Below are 19766 nucleotides of genomic sequence, written 5' to 3'. Positions count from 1 at the left end.
TTTGTTTTAAAGTGTATAATTTGCATAGTTTGATCTGTGTGAGTTGATCCCTGTTTGAAACATGCTTTATTACCAGACTAACTTCATCAATTCCAAGATGTTTAATGCATTATTTTTATTTTTTGACCTACGCTATAAAGCCTGTACAATTCTTCAATGTATTATTATGGAAGCTGGCTAAAATTCTTCACACAGTTTCAGCGAGCACATCCTTGTGCCAAGTACTTGCAGCAGTTTATAACATAGTTGGCTTCTGTTAAGCAACTGATATTTGCCAAAAAAATAACTTATTTATTTTCTGAGACACATTCACTTCACAGGAATTCTCATTCAACTAGTAGCATGACCTGTGTGTGTGTGTGTCTGGATTCCTGGTGCACCTTTATTTGGGTACACTGTTTTTCAAGATGTGTTTTTCTTGAGCCTAAATTATTTTAACCTGCATTCTTCCGGTGGGAAAGTCAACAAAATCTGGTGGCACTGCTGGACCCACATAGAAATATATATTGAATAAATGCTAGTGTCCTTAAGATGTCAAATCATCAGCAAAATTTCTTTGCCCACACTGTGTTTGATGGGCCCAGGAATCTCAGCTGCACCCACAGATGAAGAAGTAGGTTTCTAACTGTCCAGAGAGCTCTGCAGCACAAAGGTTAGCACGGCTGCCCCAGAGCTGCACCGACCCGAGCTCAATCCTGATTTCCAGTGCTGGACGTGTGGAACTTGCACATTCTTTCTGCGACCACGCGTGCTTTTCCCAGCTATTCTGATTTCCTCCCACATTGCAAAGCAACCAAGGCCAGGAGCAGAGCAGGCAACAACATGAATGTGTGCGTGAATATGTGAAACAGAGAATGAGAAAGAGTGCTCAAGTTTACTCTTGTCATAGGTGTGTGTGTGTGTATATATATGTAACAATGCCATGAAAGTTAGCAGCACAGCAAAATGAGGACAAACATAATTTAACATATATTTAAATCAACATAAATTATACATTACCTGCACAAGCACAAATTAAACTAGTGCAAGACTGAGATAAGTGTGTGTGCTATTGTGTGAGAGCGAGCATATGTGAGAGTACACTAGAGAGGAGAGCACACGAGTGCAAGTGTGTGTGTGCGTGCATACCCATAAAAATCCATCCGCTGTGGAGAAACAGGAAAGGGCAAGAGTGATAAACATAATATTGGATGGGAATAATGACTTACTGTTGGTTCCCACTGAAAATATGAAGTCGTTTCCTGTTTATTTGAGGCAGAGAATTATGTGCAAGATCATTCTGCATTTTGCTGAATTTTCTACCCACTGACTTTAATGAGCAGAAAATAAATAATCTATGGAATAGTGTGCACTAATATCAATGGTCAGTTTTTTAATCCACGTCCCTGTTGAGCGAGGCTCTCAACCAGGAACTATCCCTGAGCTGCACTGTCAAAAATACAGCAAAAATCAGCTAGATACAAAGTGCCTGTGTATGAGACTGCACCCTTGTATAAATCACTTCTTCGAAAGAAAGTAAACAAGCATTTCACTGAGAGCATCATCATTCATTCCAATTAAATTTAAACCTCAAACCTCCCCTCACTCACAACTCCAATACATGAGATCTTAATGGTCGGCCTTCCATCTAGACTTCTTTACAGGTGATATTTCTGGGAGGATTGTAGATATTGAATGACCTGAGGATAGCATATTTTACCATGAGAATTCAAAGGGAAAGCAAATGTGAACCTGGAACCTTTACAACATCTGCTGTCCAATATTTATAACAGATTGTATTAGTGCTTATTCAAAGAAACCACAAGGAACAATTAGCATAAATTTAGAAGTAATAGATCTTGCTCCATTAATTTTTAGAATTTCTGGAACTGATTTCTTCACAATGACGGTAATCAAAATGCACAGATGATGCAATATTTAACCTATCAAGACAGAGCAGAGAAAAGTCCATTTAGTTCTCTGGACCCTGACTCACTCTTTGGATGTGTTAACCAATTAGTTCCAATTTGCCTCTTCCCAAAACTCTGCATTTATTTTTCACCTCAAGTGATTATCAATACTCAATGGCTACTTTATTAAGCACCCCCTGTACCTAATAAATATCCACTTAGTGTATATTCGTGGTCTTCAGCTGCTGCAGCCCATCCACTTCAAGGTTTGATGTGTAATGGATTCAGAAATGCTCTTCTACTGTAATGCATAGTTATCTGTGCTGCTGTTACCTTTGTGTCAGCTTTTGTGGCCATTCTCCTCTGACCTCTCTCACCTCTACTGTGCTTTCTCCCACAGAACTGCTGCTCACTGGATGTTTTTGTTTTTCACACCATTCTCTGTAAACTTTAGAAAGTGCTGTGTATGAAAACTCCAGGAGGTCTACAGCTTCTGAGATACTCAATCCACCCCATTGGCACCAACAATCATTTGATAGTCAAAGTCACTTAGATCACATTTCTTTCCCATTCTAATGTTTTATCTGAACAGCATAATTTCTTGACCATGTTTGCATGCTTATACGCATTGAGTTGATGCCATATGATTGGCTGATTATAGATTTGCATCAACGAGGTGTACAGGTGTACCTAATAAAATGGCCACTTATGCACTCTTTTGAAAGTTATTATTTAACCTCCTTCCTTTCTATCTTGTGTTAGGGGTCACCCTAGTTTGGAAAAGGGGTCCAGAAGAGACCTATGAACTGTGCTGCTATTAAAAGACAGAGAGGGGGGCATCCAGTGCAATGAGAGAGAGAGAGACAGAAACTGCTCGAAAGAATGATGTTATGGTTCCTCTGCTGATTGTTTACCTTTCTCCGAGGTCACTAGCCTGTTTGTAGAGAGTCTGCAGAAAGTGGTGGGCAGAGCAGGTTGATGGACAGCTGGTGTCCAACATGTGGAGATAAAAAGCAGATCCGCTGGGCCACGGAAAGACACACCACGAGACACACACAGTGTCGGACACTGAAAGAGCTTTGTGTACCCACATGGAGGTGGGGTTCTGGAGGATTGATTCAGGGAAATCAATCAGTGGCTCACAGTGTGAAAAGGTGCGATCGGTGGAGAATTATTTGTGTGTCCACCCTTGCCTGGGTGATAATTCCACCGCTGAAGAACGGTCGTACGTGCTATGGTCATGGTCGGTGACTACAACAGGATTTCAGAAGACAACGGGAAGATCGACGGCATCACCTCTCACCTCTCTCTCCAACGTTACTCAACTAACTACCTTGAACTGAACTGAACTCTCTTCATCATATCGTACGACAGTACCCATTTACCCCTAGGTTTGAAAGAGCCTAGTTTTGTTCCTATTTATATATATATATCATTGCTAACCTGTTTGATATATTTGCATTTATATTACTGTATTGCTTAGTTACTAATAAACACTATTAGTTTATAGTAATACCAGACTCCAGAGTGTTTTCCATTTCTGCTGGTTCATTAACCCGGTCACAGGGTACGTGACACTTGTTATTCATAATCATAAAAACTAACCACTTGAAACAGTGGCTGTCTGCCCAACAACCTCTCTGATACAGAAATAAATAAGCAGGAGACACTGAAATCTGAGAATCATTTGAAGCATGGTTTCATTTTTCTTCTGACTCCAACTTTACCTTTCTCTTTATTTCCCTTTCTAAACTTAAGTTACTGGGTATATTTAAAGCAAAGGATGATCCTCAAAGGTTATGGGAAGAAAGCAGAGAATGGGGTTGAGAGGGATAATAAATCAGCCATGATGAAATGGCAAAGCAGACAGTATAGTCCAATTGGTCGCGGACCAGTGGTTGGGGACCACTATCTTATGGTATTAACTTAATTCGACCTCTGTTAATTAGCCTTCCTGTTTTTTATTTCCCAATCTTTAAAAATATGCCCAGTTGCTTTTTCTACTCACTCAGGATCCAGAAAGACTTTGAGCAGCTTTGTGGACAAGAGTTTTGTGGGCTATCCTGCTAAGACAAGTTGTGGCTCCACATTCAAGATTGTCTTATTGAACATAAAGCTCTTCTTAGGGTATTGTAATATTGCATGGTATTTAGAGATACTGCTTAACAAGAAGAAAAATCAGTAATATATTTCTGTTAATATGCTCAGTATTTTGTATTTCCATAAGAAAACATTTCCAGAGATTCCATTTCTTAACTTACCGAACAACCTAAGAAATAAAAGATATCCCTAAGCTAGTTCCATCTTTCAATGTTTATGTTGACCTTGTGCCCAACATCTATTTTGCTCGCCAATTACAATATGCCTTAGCGTCCAAAAACATCTATCAGTCTCAACCTTGGATACATTCAGTGACTGAGTATCCACAGCCTGAGGCTTAGAATTCCAAAGACTACAATACTTTACATAGAGAAACCTCTCCCCACCTCATTCCTCAGTGGACAATTTTAATCCTAAAACCATGCATCTTAGTCTCCAGCTCTTGAGCCTGAGGGGAGAGAGATTTATTTTGGGAAGAGATTTAATCTGGTGAGAGATTTATTCTAGGGTGTTGAAGAAACATTTCTCTTCCTTGTTCAATGCTTCAACCAGGAATTGATTTAGTGAAGTTGCACTGCATTGGTTCAAAAGTAAGTACATCCTTCTTTAGGAATAAAATAAATGTCAAATTATCTATCAAATCCTTGCACAAGTATAGAAAGGTTCTCTTACATTTGAATCCCAGCCATTTTTCAATAAAGGGCAACTCACCATTTGCTTACTGAATCAATTGCTGCTTTTGTAAATATATCTTCTATATCTCGTGAACCAACATACAGATTCCCCTGCATGCCATTCTTTACTAGCTCTCACCATTTAGGTTGTATTCTCTCCTGTTTTATTACTACTAGGTTTTACAATACAGGGCCATCCATCATTTTAAAAGTAATCAATATACAAATTGATAAGATGAAAAAAAAAGGCTAGAAAAGTGCTGGAGATACCTCTAAATTTAAGAATTTAAATTTAAATTTAAGCATTAAGAAGAGGGTCGCCTCACGTCTTAATAAGCTGGTAAGGAAGGCGGGCTCTGTCGTGGGCAAAGTACTGGAGAGTTTAACATCGGTAGCTGAGCGAAGGGCGCTGAGTAGGCTACGGTCAATTATGGATAACTCTGAACATCCTCTACATAGCACCATCCAGAGACAGAGAAGCAGTTTCAGCGACAGGTTACTATCGATGCAATGCTCCTCAGACAGGATGAAGAGGTCAATACTCCCCAATGCCATTAGGCTTTACAATTCTACCGCCAGGACTTAAGAACTTTTTAAAAGCTATTATTAATGCTTTTTGAGATGGTGATTTAGATGCATATCATATTTTTTTTTTACTGAGTTAAGTATTGTATGTAATTAGTTCTGCTACAACAAGTGTATGGGACATTGGAAAAAAAGTTGAATTTCCCCATGGGGATGAATAAAGTATCTATCTATCTATCTATCTATCTAAATATCATTAAAGCAAAGAAGTGCATTGAGTTTGTACTCAGTTTTCAGAATGGAATGCGCTTGTTTTGAATAATCTGTGCCCATTCCAATAACAAGTCATGACAAACATCTTCTAAGCAAAATACTGTAGCTTCAGGAGCAGCATTATGGCACAGCGGGAATGCCGTTACTGAAAAGCTCCAGTGACCTCGGCTTGATCCTGACCTCAGGTGCTCTCCCTGTGAGGAGTCTACATATCGTTCTTGTGACCACATCGATTGTCGGGAGTATCCCTTTCCCTTCAAAATGCCACAGGTGTGCAGGCCAGTAGGTTAATTGGCTGCTGTAGCTTTCCCCAGTGCATGCGAGTAGTAGAAGAACTAGGATGAAGACCTTGCTTTCATGCCAAATAAACCGATTACTCTAAAAAAAAAAAAAATTGATATATAGTCACCTTAACAACGTGTGTTTCCAGTTGCTGGTTTGAGTATAGCAAGATACCACAAAGAAGAACAACTCCTAGCCCACCAGGGTAGTCTCCAACCTGGCACCATGAAGAGAAAATTCTTCCTGCAACCATTTCCCCTATTTTTTCCCATCTCCTCTGGATCCAACTGCCCCTATCACCCTAATCTCCACCCCACCTACCCTCTCCAACTGCCCACCACTTAAACATTTCACCAACCTCCTTTCCTTTGCTCCTTGTCTCTACCAGATTCCATCATCTTCAGCCCTTTCTCACTTCCACCTATCACCTCCCAGATTTCTGCTATCATTCTTGGTCTCAACTGCATATCACCACCCTCCTCCCCTTTCACCTGGACACAACTATCACTTTCCATCTCTTGACCAACCATTCCCGCCAACAGTTCCTTTGTCCATTTCCCTCTACAGATGCAACCTCACTTGCTAAGTTCTTCCAACACTTCTATTTTGGGTATGTGTTTCCACAGTACCTGGACAATTTGATTTGGTTATGTTGGTTGAAAGTTAACCAAGAGCATAGCAAGAATTGTTCAGCATATGACAACACAATTGGGTGTGATCACTGGGGTAGCTCATTTAAGACAGAAATGAGATGAATTTGCAGCAGTCTCTCACTGCTACATTTGGCAAGACAACCTCGTTGATGTTCTCACTATTGGGATGGGGTACTTAAGTGTGACTGATACCTGATAATACCAGCAGCCATAAACACTTCTGCTTCTGAAATTCAAACTAAGTGAAAAAAATGTTTAAAACAATGACATTCAGCAGGACCACAAATCTCTAAATTGTGCACTCAGAGAACATTAATTGCAGCATGCTGAATAGTCACATTTCGATCAAATGGCATGATTCAATTAGAAGAGTCTTCTTGTCACTTTTGCTCAACTACATTTTTGAGATAACACTATATATTATATATCATATGTATATCTGCAGTTATATATTTCCCTTTTTTCTCAAATAATCTGTGCCCATTACTAAACTATTACCAAACCAAAAAAAAAATACACTGAAAGATAGACAGTGGATTCTGGTAAATTGGCACACTGGGTCTAACAAATTTTGGCCCAATTCAGTGATTGTCCCAATTAGTTGAAGTTTCATGGAAATAATTTTTAAGAAGTATAAAAAAGAAAAACTACCAATTAACTGAATAACAAATTATGTATACAAATACAGAATAAATTAGAACACTAGCAAAACTACTACAGTACTATAAAACTGTATAATAGTTCCTAATAGTTAACAAGGATGGACTTTATCCAGTGTACACTGCCATATTATTTAAATTGACTGTAAATGAACAAAATCAGCGCAGACAGTGGGCTGCCTTCAAACAGTTCTTTTGATGATTACATTCAACAAATCTTAACATTCAAGATGACTGTCGATATTTTTAAATGCCTTGCAGTTCCTAACTTGTTGAAGTAGTAAAATAATTTTATTTTTACTCCTGACCATTTCTGGCATCTCCAAGCATGAATGCTTGAAACTGCAGTGAGCAAAATAATTCTGAATTGTCTTACTGTTTATTTCTTGCCAACTATCGATGACAAATATCATTGCTTTTAGAACACAGACATGCAAGTGATGCCACTTAAAAACTATTCTCTCTAAGCACTGTGTAGTGTCTAACAGCCACGCGATGTGCACTGACTACTGCTAGTTAGAAAATGTTCAACAACAGTTACCAGGGCCAATTAAGAGGCATAGTGTCCCAAATAAATGAAGGGAATCTGGCTATTTTCTTCTTTTGCTCTTGAAGTGTTGTCTAACATAAACAGCTGCCCTGATTAACTGATTGCCCGATGAACTGGAATTCATGGAATATAGAAGTACAATTCAATAGGTTCAGGGGAAACAATGTGGCAGTTCACCATAATACAGCTACAATACAACACTTCACAACCCTACGGATAGTATTGCACATTACTTGGTTACTTTCTTGTAATCTAGAGATGATTATGCTCAAATTTCCACTCACCTACACCTTTTAATCCTTTACTATTTGTTTTGTAATATTATTGCTATTGGTAATCTTTCCTACCTCAATTCTCCTTCACGTTTCTCAAATTACTTGTTCTTTGTGCATACTGAACACAATAATTGCACCCTGTTGTCTTCCCTCATTTACTCTTCTGTTCACTTCCCTCAGAATTTGTAGGAGTTTTAAAACTCAAACTTGCTGGGTTTTCAATTTCAATTATATCAGTGACTAGAAAGGATATGGTAACCTGCCTCAATGATTACACGTCATAGCACGTCTTACATCCACTGTGATGAAGTGTTTTGAGAGGTTGGTGATAAAACATGTCAGCTACTGCCTGAGAAACAACTTGGATCTGCTCCAATTTGCCAACTAGCACAACAGGTCCATAGTATATACCATTTCATTGGCACTGCATTCAATCCTGGACATCTGGACTACAACGATATATACATCAGGATACTTTTAATGAACTACAACTCATCATTCAATACAACCATTCCCTCAAAACTAATCAATAAGCTTCAAGACATTGGCCTCAATAGCTTGTTGTGTAATTGGATTCTTGATTTCATCACTTGCAGACCCCAGTCTGTTTGGATTGGCAACATCTCCTCCACAATCTCCATCAACACAAGTGCACCACAATGCTGTGAGTTTAGCCCCCTTCACACTTGATACTTATGACTGTGAGGCAAAGCACAACTCCAATGACATATTTATGCATGCTGATTACACCACTGTTGTTAGCTGAATCAAAGCTGGTGACGAATCTGCAGAATCTAGATGGTTTTTAAACTGCCTCAACCTGGCAGCTCATTCCAAATACGCATCCCCACTTGAATGAAAAAGCTGCATCTGATGTCCCTCTGAAATATATGATCTCTTGCACTTAGCGCTCTCTGGGTAATAGGCTCTGTTTTTCACCCTGCCTGTGCCCCTTATGATATTATGTGCCTTCTTGAAGAACTCTATGAGATTTGCCAGATTTGACTTCCCACCCTGCCTTTCCAAATATTGGTAGATCCTATCCCTCAGAATCCTCATTGACAAGCTATCCATCATCAATGTCAGATGCTCTGATATCCTTTCAATTTTTATAGAACAAGTTCTTATCCTTCTGCAATCGCACTGCTCCACCACTGGTGGCCACACATTCAGATGCTAAGGTTCCAACTCTGATATTGCCTTTTTCAACCTCTTTAACTCTCTTCCTCTCTTCCGCAAGAAAGAGAGGCAGGAACAGACAACTCTCACACTTGCTCATAGACTAGTACAGCACAGGAACAGACCCTTCAACCTACCAAGATGCAAATTAAAACTAACCCCACTGTCCTGCCAGTTCACGTTCCTATCTAAATGTATCTCAAACGCTGCTTTGCTTCCACCACCTCCCTGGCAGCAGGTTTCAGGTATCTACCAATGTGTAAAAATATTGTGTTGGTAATCTTCCTTAAATTTTCCCCTCCCAACTTAAAGCTGTGCCCTCTCATATTTGACATTTCCATTCTGGAATAAAGATTCCGACTCTCTACCCAATATCATTTTATATACTATTTAATATATAGTTTACACACTATTCAACAACTCATTCTTTAACTTAGCTCTATTTTCCTGTACTGAACCCATGTGTCTAATTATCTTAATATCTAAAACGTATCGATCTCCCTGAGTAGAATATGTGCAGCAACTCAGCATTCACAACCCTCTTGGGTTAAGACTTCTAAAGATTCACAATCCCTTGAGTGAAGAAATTTCTCCTCATGAATGTCCTGAATTGCCAGCACCTACTCTTATGAGCCTTAGATCTCAGCACCTCAATCGCTGGAAATATCAACACCACATTTACCCCGTTAAGCTTCAAGAACAGGTGGTATAATTCTAGAATTAGCAATATTATCTTTCATTTTAGATTTTTAGTAACTCTTGCATTTGGTTTCTCAAAGTACCAGCATTTTCATTCTTTGGCCTTTGCTTTCACATCTATCATTTATGTCTGCGCTAACTATATTAGCTATTGCCTTATTTTTTCCTTTCCCCAATGGTCACCCTGGTTCTTGATAAAATGGGGAAAAATATAAAACAAAAGAGCACAAGAAAACAAGTCACTCAGCCCTTCCAACCTGTCTCAGCATTCAATATAATCACCGCTGATCTACACCAGCCCTTATCTCATTCTCTGACCTAGATACCACAGCCTTTAATTCCCCAATCTTTCAAAAATTCTCAACCTCTACTGTAAATCCTTCTCTTGAGCTAGTATCTACAGTGTTTTGGACAGAGAATTCCAAGGATTGACCAAAGGAGGATTAGGATTTGTCTAACTATCAAATGACAGCAGGTTTGGTTTGAGGAGGAATTAAAATCTGGGTAAGATTTGGAAGCTTAACTTTACTTGCCTTTGGCGAGCAATAATAATGCTTCATAAAAGTTAACCACGGTGTTTCATTTTATGGGGAGAAATATCAAGCACTGAGCTAAGTCCATTTCAGAGGAAAAAGAAGATAATGACATGATAGAGCTATATCTGAAAATACACAAGTTAATGAAACAAATCTTTAATTCAGTAAATTTTAATTTACATGCTACAATATTAAAAATTAGCATTATTCAATTTTATTCTCTCTTTCAAAACAAACCATGGATTAAAAACCCTTTCGTTGTTTAATACTAAACGTTGCTTAAGAACAGAAAAGCAAAAACTGCTAATGCTGGAAATCTGAGATAAAAATTGAAAGTGCTAGAAATACTTAACATATCAAGCAGAATTTTGCAGGACGAGAACTAGAGCTAATGTCTCAGCTATGTAACTCCCTCATTAATTCTTATCTATACTATACAGAACAGATGAAGGGCTGCCGACCTGAAACTTTAACTCTCTTCCTCCCTCCACAGATGTTGCCAGACCTACTGCATATTTCCAGCACTTTTTGTACTTAGTGCTTAAATGTAATCCAGAGTTTAAGATTATTTTCTTCTCGCAGCAAACAGTTTGAAGTTCTGAATTTACACAATACCTAGAGCATTAGTATAGTAGAGAAAAAATCCTTCACACAGTTTTAAGATCAACTGATATTCACATAAAGTCTCGTACATTCACAGCACTGAAAAGTATTAGATGGAGATTTGTAGTGCAAGCAGAGTAAATGGATACATGAAAAGTCAATGAAAATGGGATTAGGGCAAATGGTTTCAATGAAGAAATCTAACCGAATCATTGGTCCTTCAGCCTCTTCGTATTCTGTAACAAATTGCTGTAAGTTAAAGGCTACAATAATATACATCATTGGCCTTTGAGCTTTCTCTGCATGAAAGTTATTACATGCTATTATTGACTTTTTGGTAGTCCAGAGCATGGGATTAGAAATCTACATCACAAAAAACACTGAGGTTTCCCACCTTAGGTTTGAATTTAATTGAGATGTGAAGAGAGATTCTGCGCTAAAATGTGTTAGAGACACTGTCCTCTCTTCAAAGTTAGGCTATATCCACACTACGCCAGATAAATCCGTAACCGAAGCTTTTTCTCTTCGTTTTTACCCTCCGTCCACACTAAAACGGCGTTTTCATCCCCCAAAACCGGAGCTTTTCAGAAACGCTTTCCAGAGTGGGTATTTTTGAAATCGCTGCTTGGGCAGATCAGTGTGGACGGAGTAACCGGAGACTTTTGAAAGCACTGTCAGACGGCAGCGCGCTATTTCATTGTTTTCTTGAACGCAACCTAACAATTTCAGAACAGACGGCAACGAGACTGAAGCCAGAAGAGTTAGAAATGTACTCACCAAATACTTTGACCCATAACTTACTGAATAAATAAGTATACTGTACTCACTTTGCTGTTTTCTGTCCTTGCTCGTATGAAGGTGGTTTACCTATTTATGCAAGTACTTCTCTGACAATAGATGTGTAACAGCCTAATGTAACATTGTATGGAAATCCAAGATAACACTGATGCAGACATGTTTTATACATTTAACAAGGTGCTTTATTAATGCAACAGAGTTAGCCAGTTTTTCAATGTTCGTTGTCAGCCGGGTCATACAGTCCGTGAATTCCCTGTTGGTTCCCTTCGTATGCTCCGGTATTTGTTTTTTTTAGTTTTAAGTTCTCCTGCGTGAGAGCCAACAGCTGTCCATCGTTTTAAGTTTTTCTAGTCTGTAACTACACAAACGCGCACTTTTACGGCGAGATTCAACACCAAACATGTTGCTTGTTTTCGGTAGATGTGTAGGAGGAGATTCGCCGAAATCTCCGTTTCAGTGTGGATAGAGATATTTTCAAAAACGCATAGTGTGGATGCCTATTGTTTTTACACGAAACCGGCATTTTCAAAATTATCCGGTCTAGTGTGGATGTAGCTTGAGTCTGCATTCTGTCAGTGAATCTGAATCTATCTAGTCAATCTAGACATTTTCACTACTGATAGATTAATTTCTATAAATTGTAACAAATCTGCAATTATAATGATCTATTTATTGGATAAATGTAGTATACAAATAAAACAAAATTAATTTACAACAGATGCTGAGTTGGGCAGTTGATAATCAGAAAATTCATCATCTTGTGTATATTCCCCTAAAATGGTCTGTTCAATAACTTCAAGCAATACACTGTAAAGACACAGGTGCAATTATTTAGTTTTCTATTAAACACGATAATAATAGCAATAGCAAATACTCACCTTTCAAATCCTAACTGTCTGAAGGTCTTTTCCCAATCCGTACCTAATAAAATAAAACACGACATAATTAATTCTGATAGTCATTATGTGGAGGATTCAATAAAATGCAATACAAACCAATAAAAATACCAATTTTAAAGCCTTGTGATTATGTGGCAAATTGCCCTTTTATTTTTCTCATAAAAATACATTCCATAGTACACCTTTGTTAGTCCCCTAATATACTACCGATAGAATTGTTCTAAGAAGAGTAGTGGGTATATTTAAATTGTTTCAAGATACCTAACAGGCAGTTTGTTTCTGAAGTATTATAGTAGCTGTGCTTATTCTCTGTGTTTACTGCATGTCTACTTTTGACTTCAACAGCAGCATAGAATGGTTGACAGCTAAATCTTCTGCCCAGCCAATTACATTTTATGAAAAGCAATAACACTGCAAATGTTCGAATCTGTACCAAAAACAATAATGCTGGAAGAACTCAGCCCATCAAGGAGCATCTGTAGAAAGAGAAACCAGTTAATGTTTCCTCAAAACTCAATTACATTTATAATTTCGTGCTTCAGGCAAATGCACCCCAGTTGGTACAGTATTGTCTAACCAGCAAGGTGTCATATTGAACTAATTTTCACTTGGATTTTTTTCATTAGCCTGAGTATTCATATATATTAAAATGCTTGATTTCAAATTTTCCAGCTTAATTTTGCCCTCATGAAAAACACTTGGATGTCAACAACAGCTATATCCAGTTTTTGCAAAGCACCATTTTTTTGTACAAGATTTCAAAAACAATGTTGGCATTTACATTTTCACTTTTAATGAAAGCTCGCTGACATTTGGAAATTTGAATAGAAATTCTTGTTTAATTATAATTTTGAATTTCCTGCATTGTAATAGTGGCTTCACTTCTTGGCACTAAAATGCTCTGGAACTTTTTGAAAGGCATTAAAGGGATGCTACATATTTGCAAATCTTTCTTTGAAACATGCTCTCTGCAGCATTTTTCTACACTGCTCTAACTGTAGCCCATTCCTACATAATCAGAACAATGATGGGCTGAGTACAAAACTAGAGCCAGTGAGTGTAAAAATAACACCTCTGCTCACTTTGTTCACATCGACAAACAATAAACCTTCCTAGATTAATTCCAATTACTAACACTTGGCCCAAAACCTACAATGTCTTGACTATTCCAGTGCTGATCTGGGTGCTTCTTAAATGTAACTGTTGCTACCATGTTCTCACTGTCACAACCACGGATTTGGCAGTACAGTAGATATGCCAATTGCGCTTGTGAATTTGCACATGTCAGGTAATTATTATTTAATAGTGATAGTATTTAACTCCATTCTTGTCATTGTAGTGCTTGTCGAGACTTGGACAGAGCATAGCAATGCTCCCCTGCTGTTTTACATTCAGCCTTCCCTGAGAAATTGGACTTTCAAATCAACTGATTCTGAAGACTAGCAGTATTCGTTTAACGTTTAAATGTTTTTTTCAGCCGCAGTGTAGGCTTCATTTTCCTTTTGAGAGTTTTAGTTAACGACCCTGTTTTGGCCTAGCGTTTATTGTTTTATTTTCCTTTTAACAGGTCAATAGTTCACATACTTTAACATGAACAGTCTTTCTGCTCTCCTTTTTCTTCTTTCTAGGATGTGCATCTTGATCTAGGAAAGGCAAATTTAAATCACTGGAGTATTCTCTATTTCCTTCTATTGATCCCTTTACAATATGATCTCTCCTCCTGGTTTCCTGATCCTCAACATCACCTGACAAATCCTCTGTTTTCACATCTCCAATGATAACTCTCTTTTTAACCTTCCATTCATCCAGCCTTTGCATCTGCAAGCAGCTTTTTGTCTCTTGTTCATGCAATATCCTGAATAGATTCTGGTTCATTATTCTCACAAAAGCCAAATGCTTGCAGTTTTTGTGAAGCTCTTTTGAACTCTCTTCCAGCTTAATACTAACCTACATTTCACAGGTAACTGCCTGATTAACGTATCAGAAGCTTTCTCAGATACGCTGCCTGCACAAATTGTTCTAGTCTGACCACCACTTTCATCTCTGTCATGGTTCCTCTGAGCAGCATGGCTCTTACTTGGTCCCATATGCTTTCTAACCAGAGGCAGAGAGGCTGGCACCAACACCTGTTTACCCTCTGTTGGGCAATGGTTCATGGTGTACAGCATGGAGAGAATTGTGGCATCATCCAGTATATTACTTAATTTGCTTTCAGTTCACTCTGTCGCAGGGGATGTGGTATATAAATGGTGGAAGGATCTCCAATCAAGTTGTAGTTGACCCAGTCAGTCACACCCTGATAATGCTGGCCCTAATACATACAAGGCCAATGTGGCTTGTTGGTTGTTATATTTCAGTGTTACGAATGGCATTCACACAGGAGTTATCTTTTCTCCAGTACAAGTTCTTAGTTGGTTATCTACAGGCTTCAGTTCAGTACCTTTGAAATGTTGTTCAAACTCATGTTGTAGAATAACTGAAACAGCTGAGTCAGTGTCCAATTCCATTTTAATTAATTTTCCTTTCACTTCTGGTGTAAGCCATATGGCTGGTCTTCTTCTTGTTTTTGCTTGTCTATTATTATTAGAAGAAGAATAGCCCTTAACTCGGCAGTGGAGTTATCAGGGCACCGCATGACGGTGTTTCCGTAGCAAGCTATTCTTATTTTTACGAGGCCGAGTTGCTAGCTTGATGCTCAGCCTGACTTGCATTCGAACTTGGGAAACTTCGCTCTGGAGTCCGGCGCTGATATTATTGCGCTACCAAGCGGGACTCTACTATTAATTTTCATGTTATTAATCTCAAGGCGAGCCTGATCTGTGTCACTCTCATCATTATCAGATTTTTCATCAATATCGTGCAGATTAGTGCTCTTATTGAAACGGCAACTTTTTACTTTTTTCACTTCCCTGTGTAGTTCATTTATTTTTGTCTGCCAACATACTCTTTGTATGTGCCCTACTTTGTTGCATTTTCTGCGAATTTCCACCTTAATCCTACAACCAACTTAAACAAACTGCACAAAGATGACCATGATCCTTTGTATCCCCAATTACCATTACCATCAAGGCCACATCAGGAGTCTCTTCCTGACCGCTAGCGCAGCCAGCATGGCCAGACATTTTAGCTACCACTTCAAAAGTTAGAGATCAACAATGGGGTGCGGGAGGGGGTACTGGTTCACTAGATGAAGGTCCGGTGGCGGAACATACCAGATCTCATGACTCTAGTGCGGGTCTGTACCCTATACCCACATATCCAGCATTGGACAGGTGCCTGGTTGAAGTTTACAGTCCATAGTCTAGCTTTGAATTACAAGCTATAATAGAGTTAACTCCCAATCCCAAGGAGGATGTAGAGAAATTTATCCCTAAAATGGAACTGCTCCATAAATGTCATACTCCAAATGATGATGATATTTATGTAGTAATGGACACCCGTTTGGGGACAGTTAAGTGGAAACAAGTTAGAGAGTATATTGAATGGCCAAGGCAGGCCCAGGATGTTGATCTAAACACTCTGTAGGCTAATCTACTAGAAGCATTGAAGAATCTAGATTCTTTGTAGATTAGCATAAGATACACGGTGTCATGCAGAGAACAGATGAAAATGTTGATGATTACATGGAATGTGTGTATCTTGGATTACCCTCTTAAGGTGGGACGTCCATCTTGGTAAATGTTACTGTGTGAGGGCTACAGACGAGATTAAAATAAATATTCACAGCAACCTGTGTGGGAGGAGGAAAGGTTAAACAAAATACTAAATGTTTTACAACATTGCCAGAGACAATTACCCACTGGAGTTGTTTTATGTTTCTGGGTAGCCTGGCGACTGGACTCAAGGCTACAGTCTTGAAACCAGTCAGCTTCCACCTCCACAGTGAACTGTGCAGCAGGCTACACAGTTTACTGTAAAAAAAAATCCATTTGGACAACATCCCAAGCCTTGTCATGCCCGAATCCTGCCCATGGTAAAGAGTTCTGAGCCCGTTATTCCTCTTCGACTGCAGATGGACGACAAGTAGACTTATTGATTGATACTGGAGCCATTTTTTCTATAATCCATGCTTCCAATTGGCCATAAGCACTTCTAAGTGATGAATCAGTAAAAGTTGAGGGACTCATGGGACAGTCAGTTTTGCTACCCCTTTCTCAAAAGGTCATATCAGTTTCTTTGGACACGAAGGGAAACAACTGTTTCTAATAGCAGCCAGATCATGGATTAATTTATTGGGCTGGAACCTTCTTTATAAGTTGGGATGTATATGAGCATGCTCCCCAGAAGGGGCACAACTTCAGGTGCCTGAGACAGTCGACTAGATTATTTGTGCTTTACTGGAAGACTGTTCAAAAGTGACCAGTCTTGATGAATATTTGTCTGCTAATACATTAACTATGATTAAACAACTGTTGGAACCGTCAGAGGCCCATTCAGTGCTTGAGAAATATCCACACCTGGCGTCTGAGCGGAGCACAACTGTCCACTGTATGACACATTATTCTGCAGAGGGCCTGAACTACAGTGAAATAATTGCTCCAAGATTAATTCAATCCCTCTTGTTATTTTTACTCTCTGCGTGGGTCCTACTGCTGTAAAGCTGCCACCTGATGTTGCACCATTTTTTAAAAAATGCTGCTCAAAGTGAGCCCACACATTACCCTTTATATTGCTCCATCGATTCGCTCACGGGACTTGGGACCCATGGTTGATCATCTCCTGCATAAGGCATCAGAGGTTAACTATGCCCAGTTAGAGGGAACTCTTTCAGTATTTCCCCAGGCAATTGCTTTTCTGTACAATAACCTTATTTCCTATTCTGGGTGAGTTTGATCATTGAGTCTCCAGTTTCTCCCGGGTAAGGGATGTTGAAATAACCAAGCACTTGCTTGCTCAATTACCAGAAACACCATGGACTGAGGACTGTCTACAGAACCTTTGAAAGTACAATTGGATTTAAAAAAATCCCTCCCACACAAACCTCAGCATTCCTAGGACCCAGAGGCAGAGAAAGGCATTACGCGTATGTTGGAAGCATTCCTGCAAAGGGGGATTGCCATTCCAACAGTGAGTCCATATAACACACCTACATTGCCAGTGCAGAAGCTGGGAAAGGACACCTGTCATTTTGTCCAAGGTGTTCCACCGGGGGTCTGTGTTGGGACCAATTCTTTTTATGTTATACGTCAATGATTTAGATGATGGAATTGATGGCTTTGTTGCAATTTTGCAGACAATATGAAGATAGGTGGAGGGGCAGGTAGTTTTGAGGAAGTACAGAAGCTACAGAAGGACTTAGAAAAATTAGGAGAATAGGCAAAGAGATGGCAGATGGAATACAGCAAGGGTCCCCAATCTTTTTTTTTGCACCGCAGACCGGTTTAATATTGACAATATTCTTGCGGACCAGCCGACTGGTGGGGACGGAGGTGGGGGGGGGGGGGGCGAACGTGGTGTTAATCACAACCGGAATATAGATGATAAGTCAACTAATTCACTTATAAGTGGCTAATACACTCAATTTTGTTTCTAAAAGGGTTTATCTAACGAATTGAATATTAAACACACAGCACATATTTTCCTCGCATGAACATACAAAATCATTGCAACACACCAATATCACTGAATCAGTGGGAGCCCTGGGCTCGTTTCCCTGCAACAAGACGGTCCCATCGAGGGGTGATGGGAGAAAGCGATACTCGAAAGAGGTTCCTCATGTCCAGTCTATTCCGCAATTTAGTTTTCGTTGCATTCATTGCAGAAAAGCCCCCTTTGCAGCGATATAATGTTGAAAATGGAAGCAACGTTTTCAGTGCTTTCGTGACTATCTCAGGTAGAGATGTTATGTCAAACATACTTTTCAGCCCACCGTCATTTGCAAGCTCAAGGAGCTGACCTTCTTTCCAAGCTGACATGGATGACGCGTGGGTAATGACCTTGCGTGCGTTCAAGTTCCAACAGTGGGCATGACAGGGAATGAGGAAAGGTGCAGCTGACTCACATCGTTTCATATCACCAAATCATATTGTTTCCTCACGGCCCGGTAGCACATGCTTTGCGGCCCAATACTGTTTTGTGCCCCGGTGGTTGGGGACCACTGGAATACAGTGTCGGGAAGTGCATGGTGGTGATGCGCTTTGGTAGAAGAAATGTAACAATTGACTATTTTTTAAATGGAGAGAAAATAGAAAAAACTGTGGGGCAAGTTGCCTTGGGAGTCCTTGTGAAAGATTCCCTAAAGGCTATTTTGCAGGTTGAGACAGTGGTGAGGAAGTAAAATGCAATATTAGTATTCATTTCAAGAGGTTTAGAATATAAAAGCTAGGATGTAATGTTGAAACTTTATAAGGCACTGGTGAGGCCTCACTTGGAGTATTGTGAGCAATTTTGGGCCCTTTATCTTAGAAAGGATGTGTTGAAACTGAAGAATGTTCAAAGGAGATTCATGAAAATGATTCCAGGATTGAATGGCTTCTCATATGAAGAGCATTTGATGGCTCCGGGCCTTTACTCACTGGACTTCAGAAGAATGAGGGCTGACCTCATTGAAGCCAATTGAATGGTGAAAGGCCTTGATAGAGTGGACATGGGGAGTATGTTTCCTATGGTGGGAGAGTCAAAGACCAGAGGACACAGCCTCAAAAAAGAGGGTTGTCCTTTAGAGCAGAGGCATGAGGAATTTCTTTAGCCAGAGAGTGGTGAATCTGTGGAATTCTTTGTCACAGCAGCTGTGGAGGCCAAGTCTTTATGAATATTTAAGGCAGAGGTTGATAGGTTTTTGATTGGCCAGGGCATGAAGGAATACGGGGAGGAAGCAGGAGATTAGGGTTGAGAGGAAAATTGGATCAGCCATGATGAAATGGTGGAGCAGACTCAATTGGCCAAATGGCTTAAATCTGCTCCTATACTGTATGGAATTATGGTCTTATCTGAGGGCTATTAACAGATCTGGATACTAACCTATCCCATGGTTCCAAACCCAGCTATACTCCGTAGTTCTATTCCTGCTAACAGTAAATATTGTACATTGCTGACTTACGTAGGCCATTTTTTTCCCAATCCCAATTCACCCAGATCCCCAATATTTGTTCTCTTTCACCTACCAAAGCAAACAATATACCTGGACCCACCTCCCACAGGGATATACCAAGAGCCCAACCGTCTTTTCACAA

At 39.5% G+C, this 19766-nt stretch overlaps 1 protein-coding gene across 10 annotated transcripts in view; it reads right to left on the bottom strand.

Annotated features, from left to right (window-relative positions):
* piezo2b (piezo-type mechanosensitive ion channel component 2b) overlaps positions 1-19766 on the bottom strand; it is a 574856-nt gene that overhangs the window by 234637 nt on the left and 320453 nt on the right. For all 10 annotated transcript variants that reach the window (XM_073047154.1, XM_073047092.1, XM_073047145.1 and 7 more), the window contains exon 4: positions 12574-12616. In XM_073047154.1, coding sequence (XP_072903255.1) covers positions 12574-12616 — 43 coding nt within the window. The remainder of the gene's footprint in view (positions 1-12573; positions 12617-19766) is intronic.

The sequence above is a fragment of the Hemitrygon akajei genome, chromosome 1 (genome assembly GCF_048418815.1).
Source record: "Hemitrygon akajei chromosome 1, sHemAka1.3, whole genome shotgun sequence".
Classification (NCBI taxonomy): domain Eukaryota; kingdom Metazoa; phylum Chordata; class Chondrichthyes; order Myliobatiformes; family Dasyatidae; genus Hemitrygon; species Hemitrygon akajei.
This window is presented reverse-complemented; position numbering and strand designations above follow the sequence as displayed.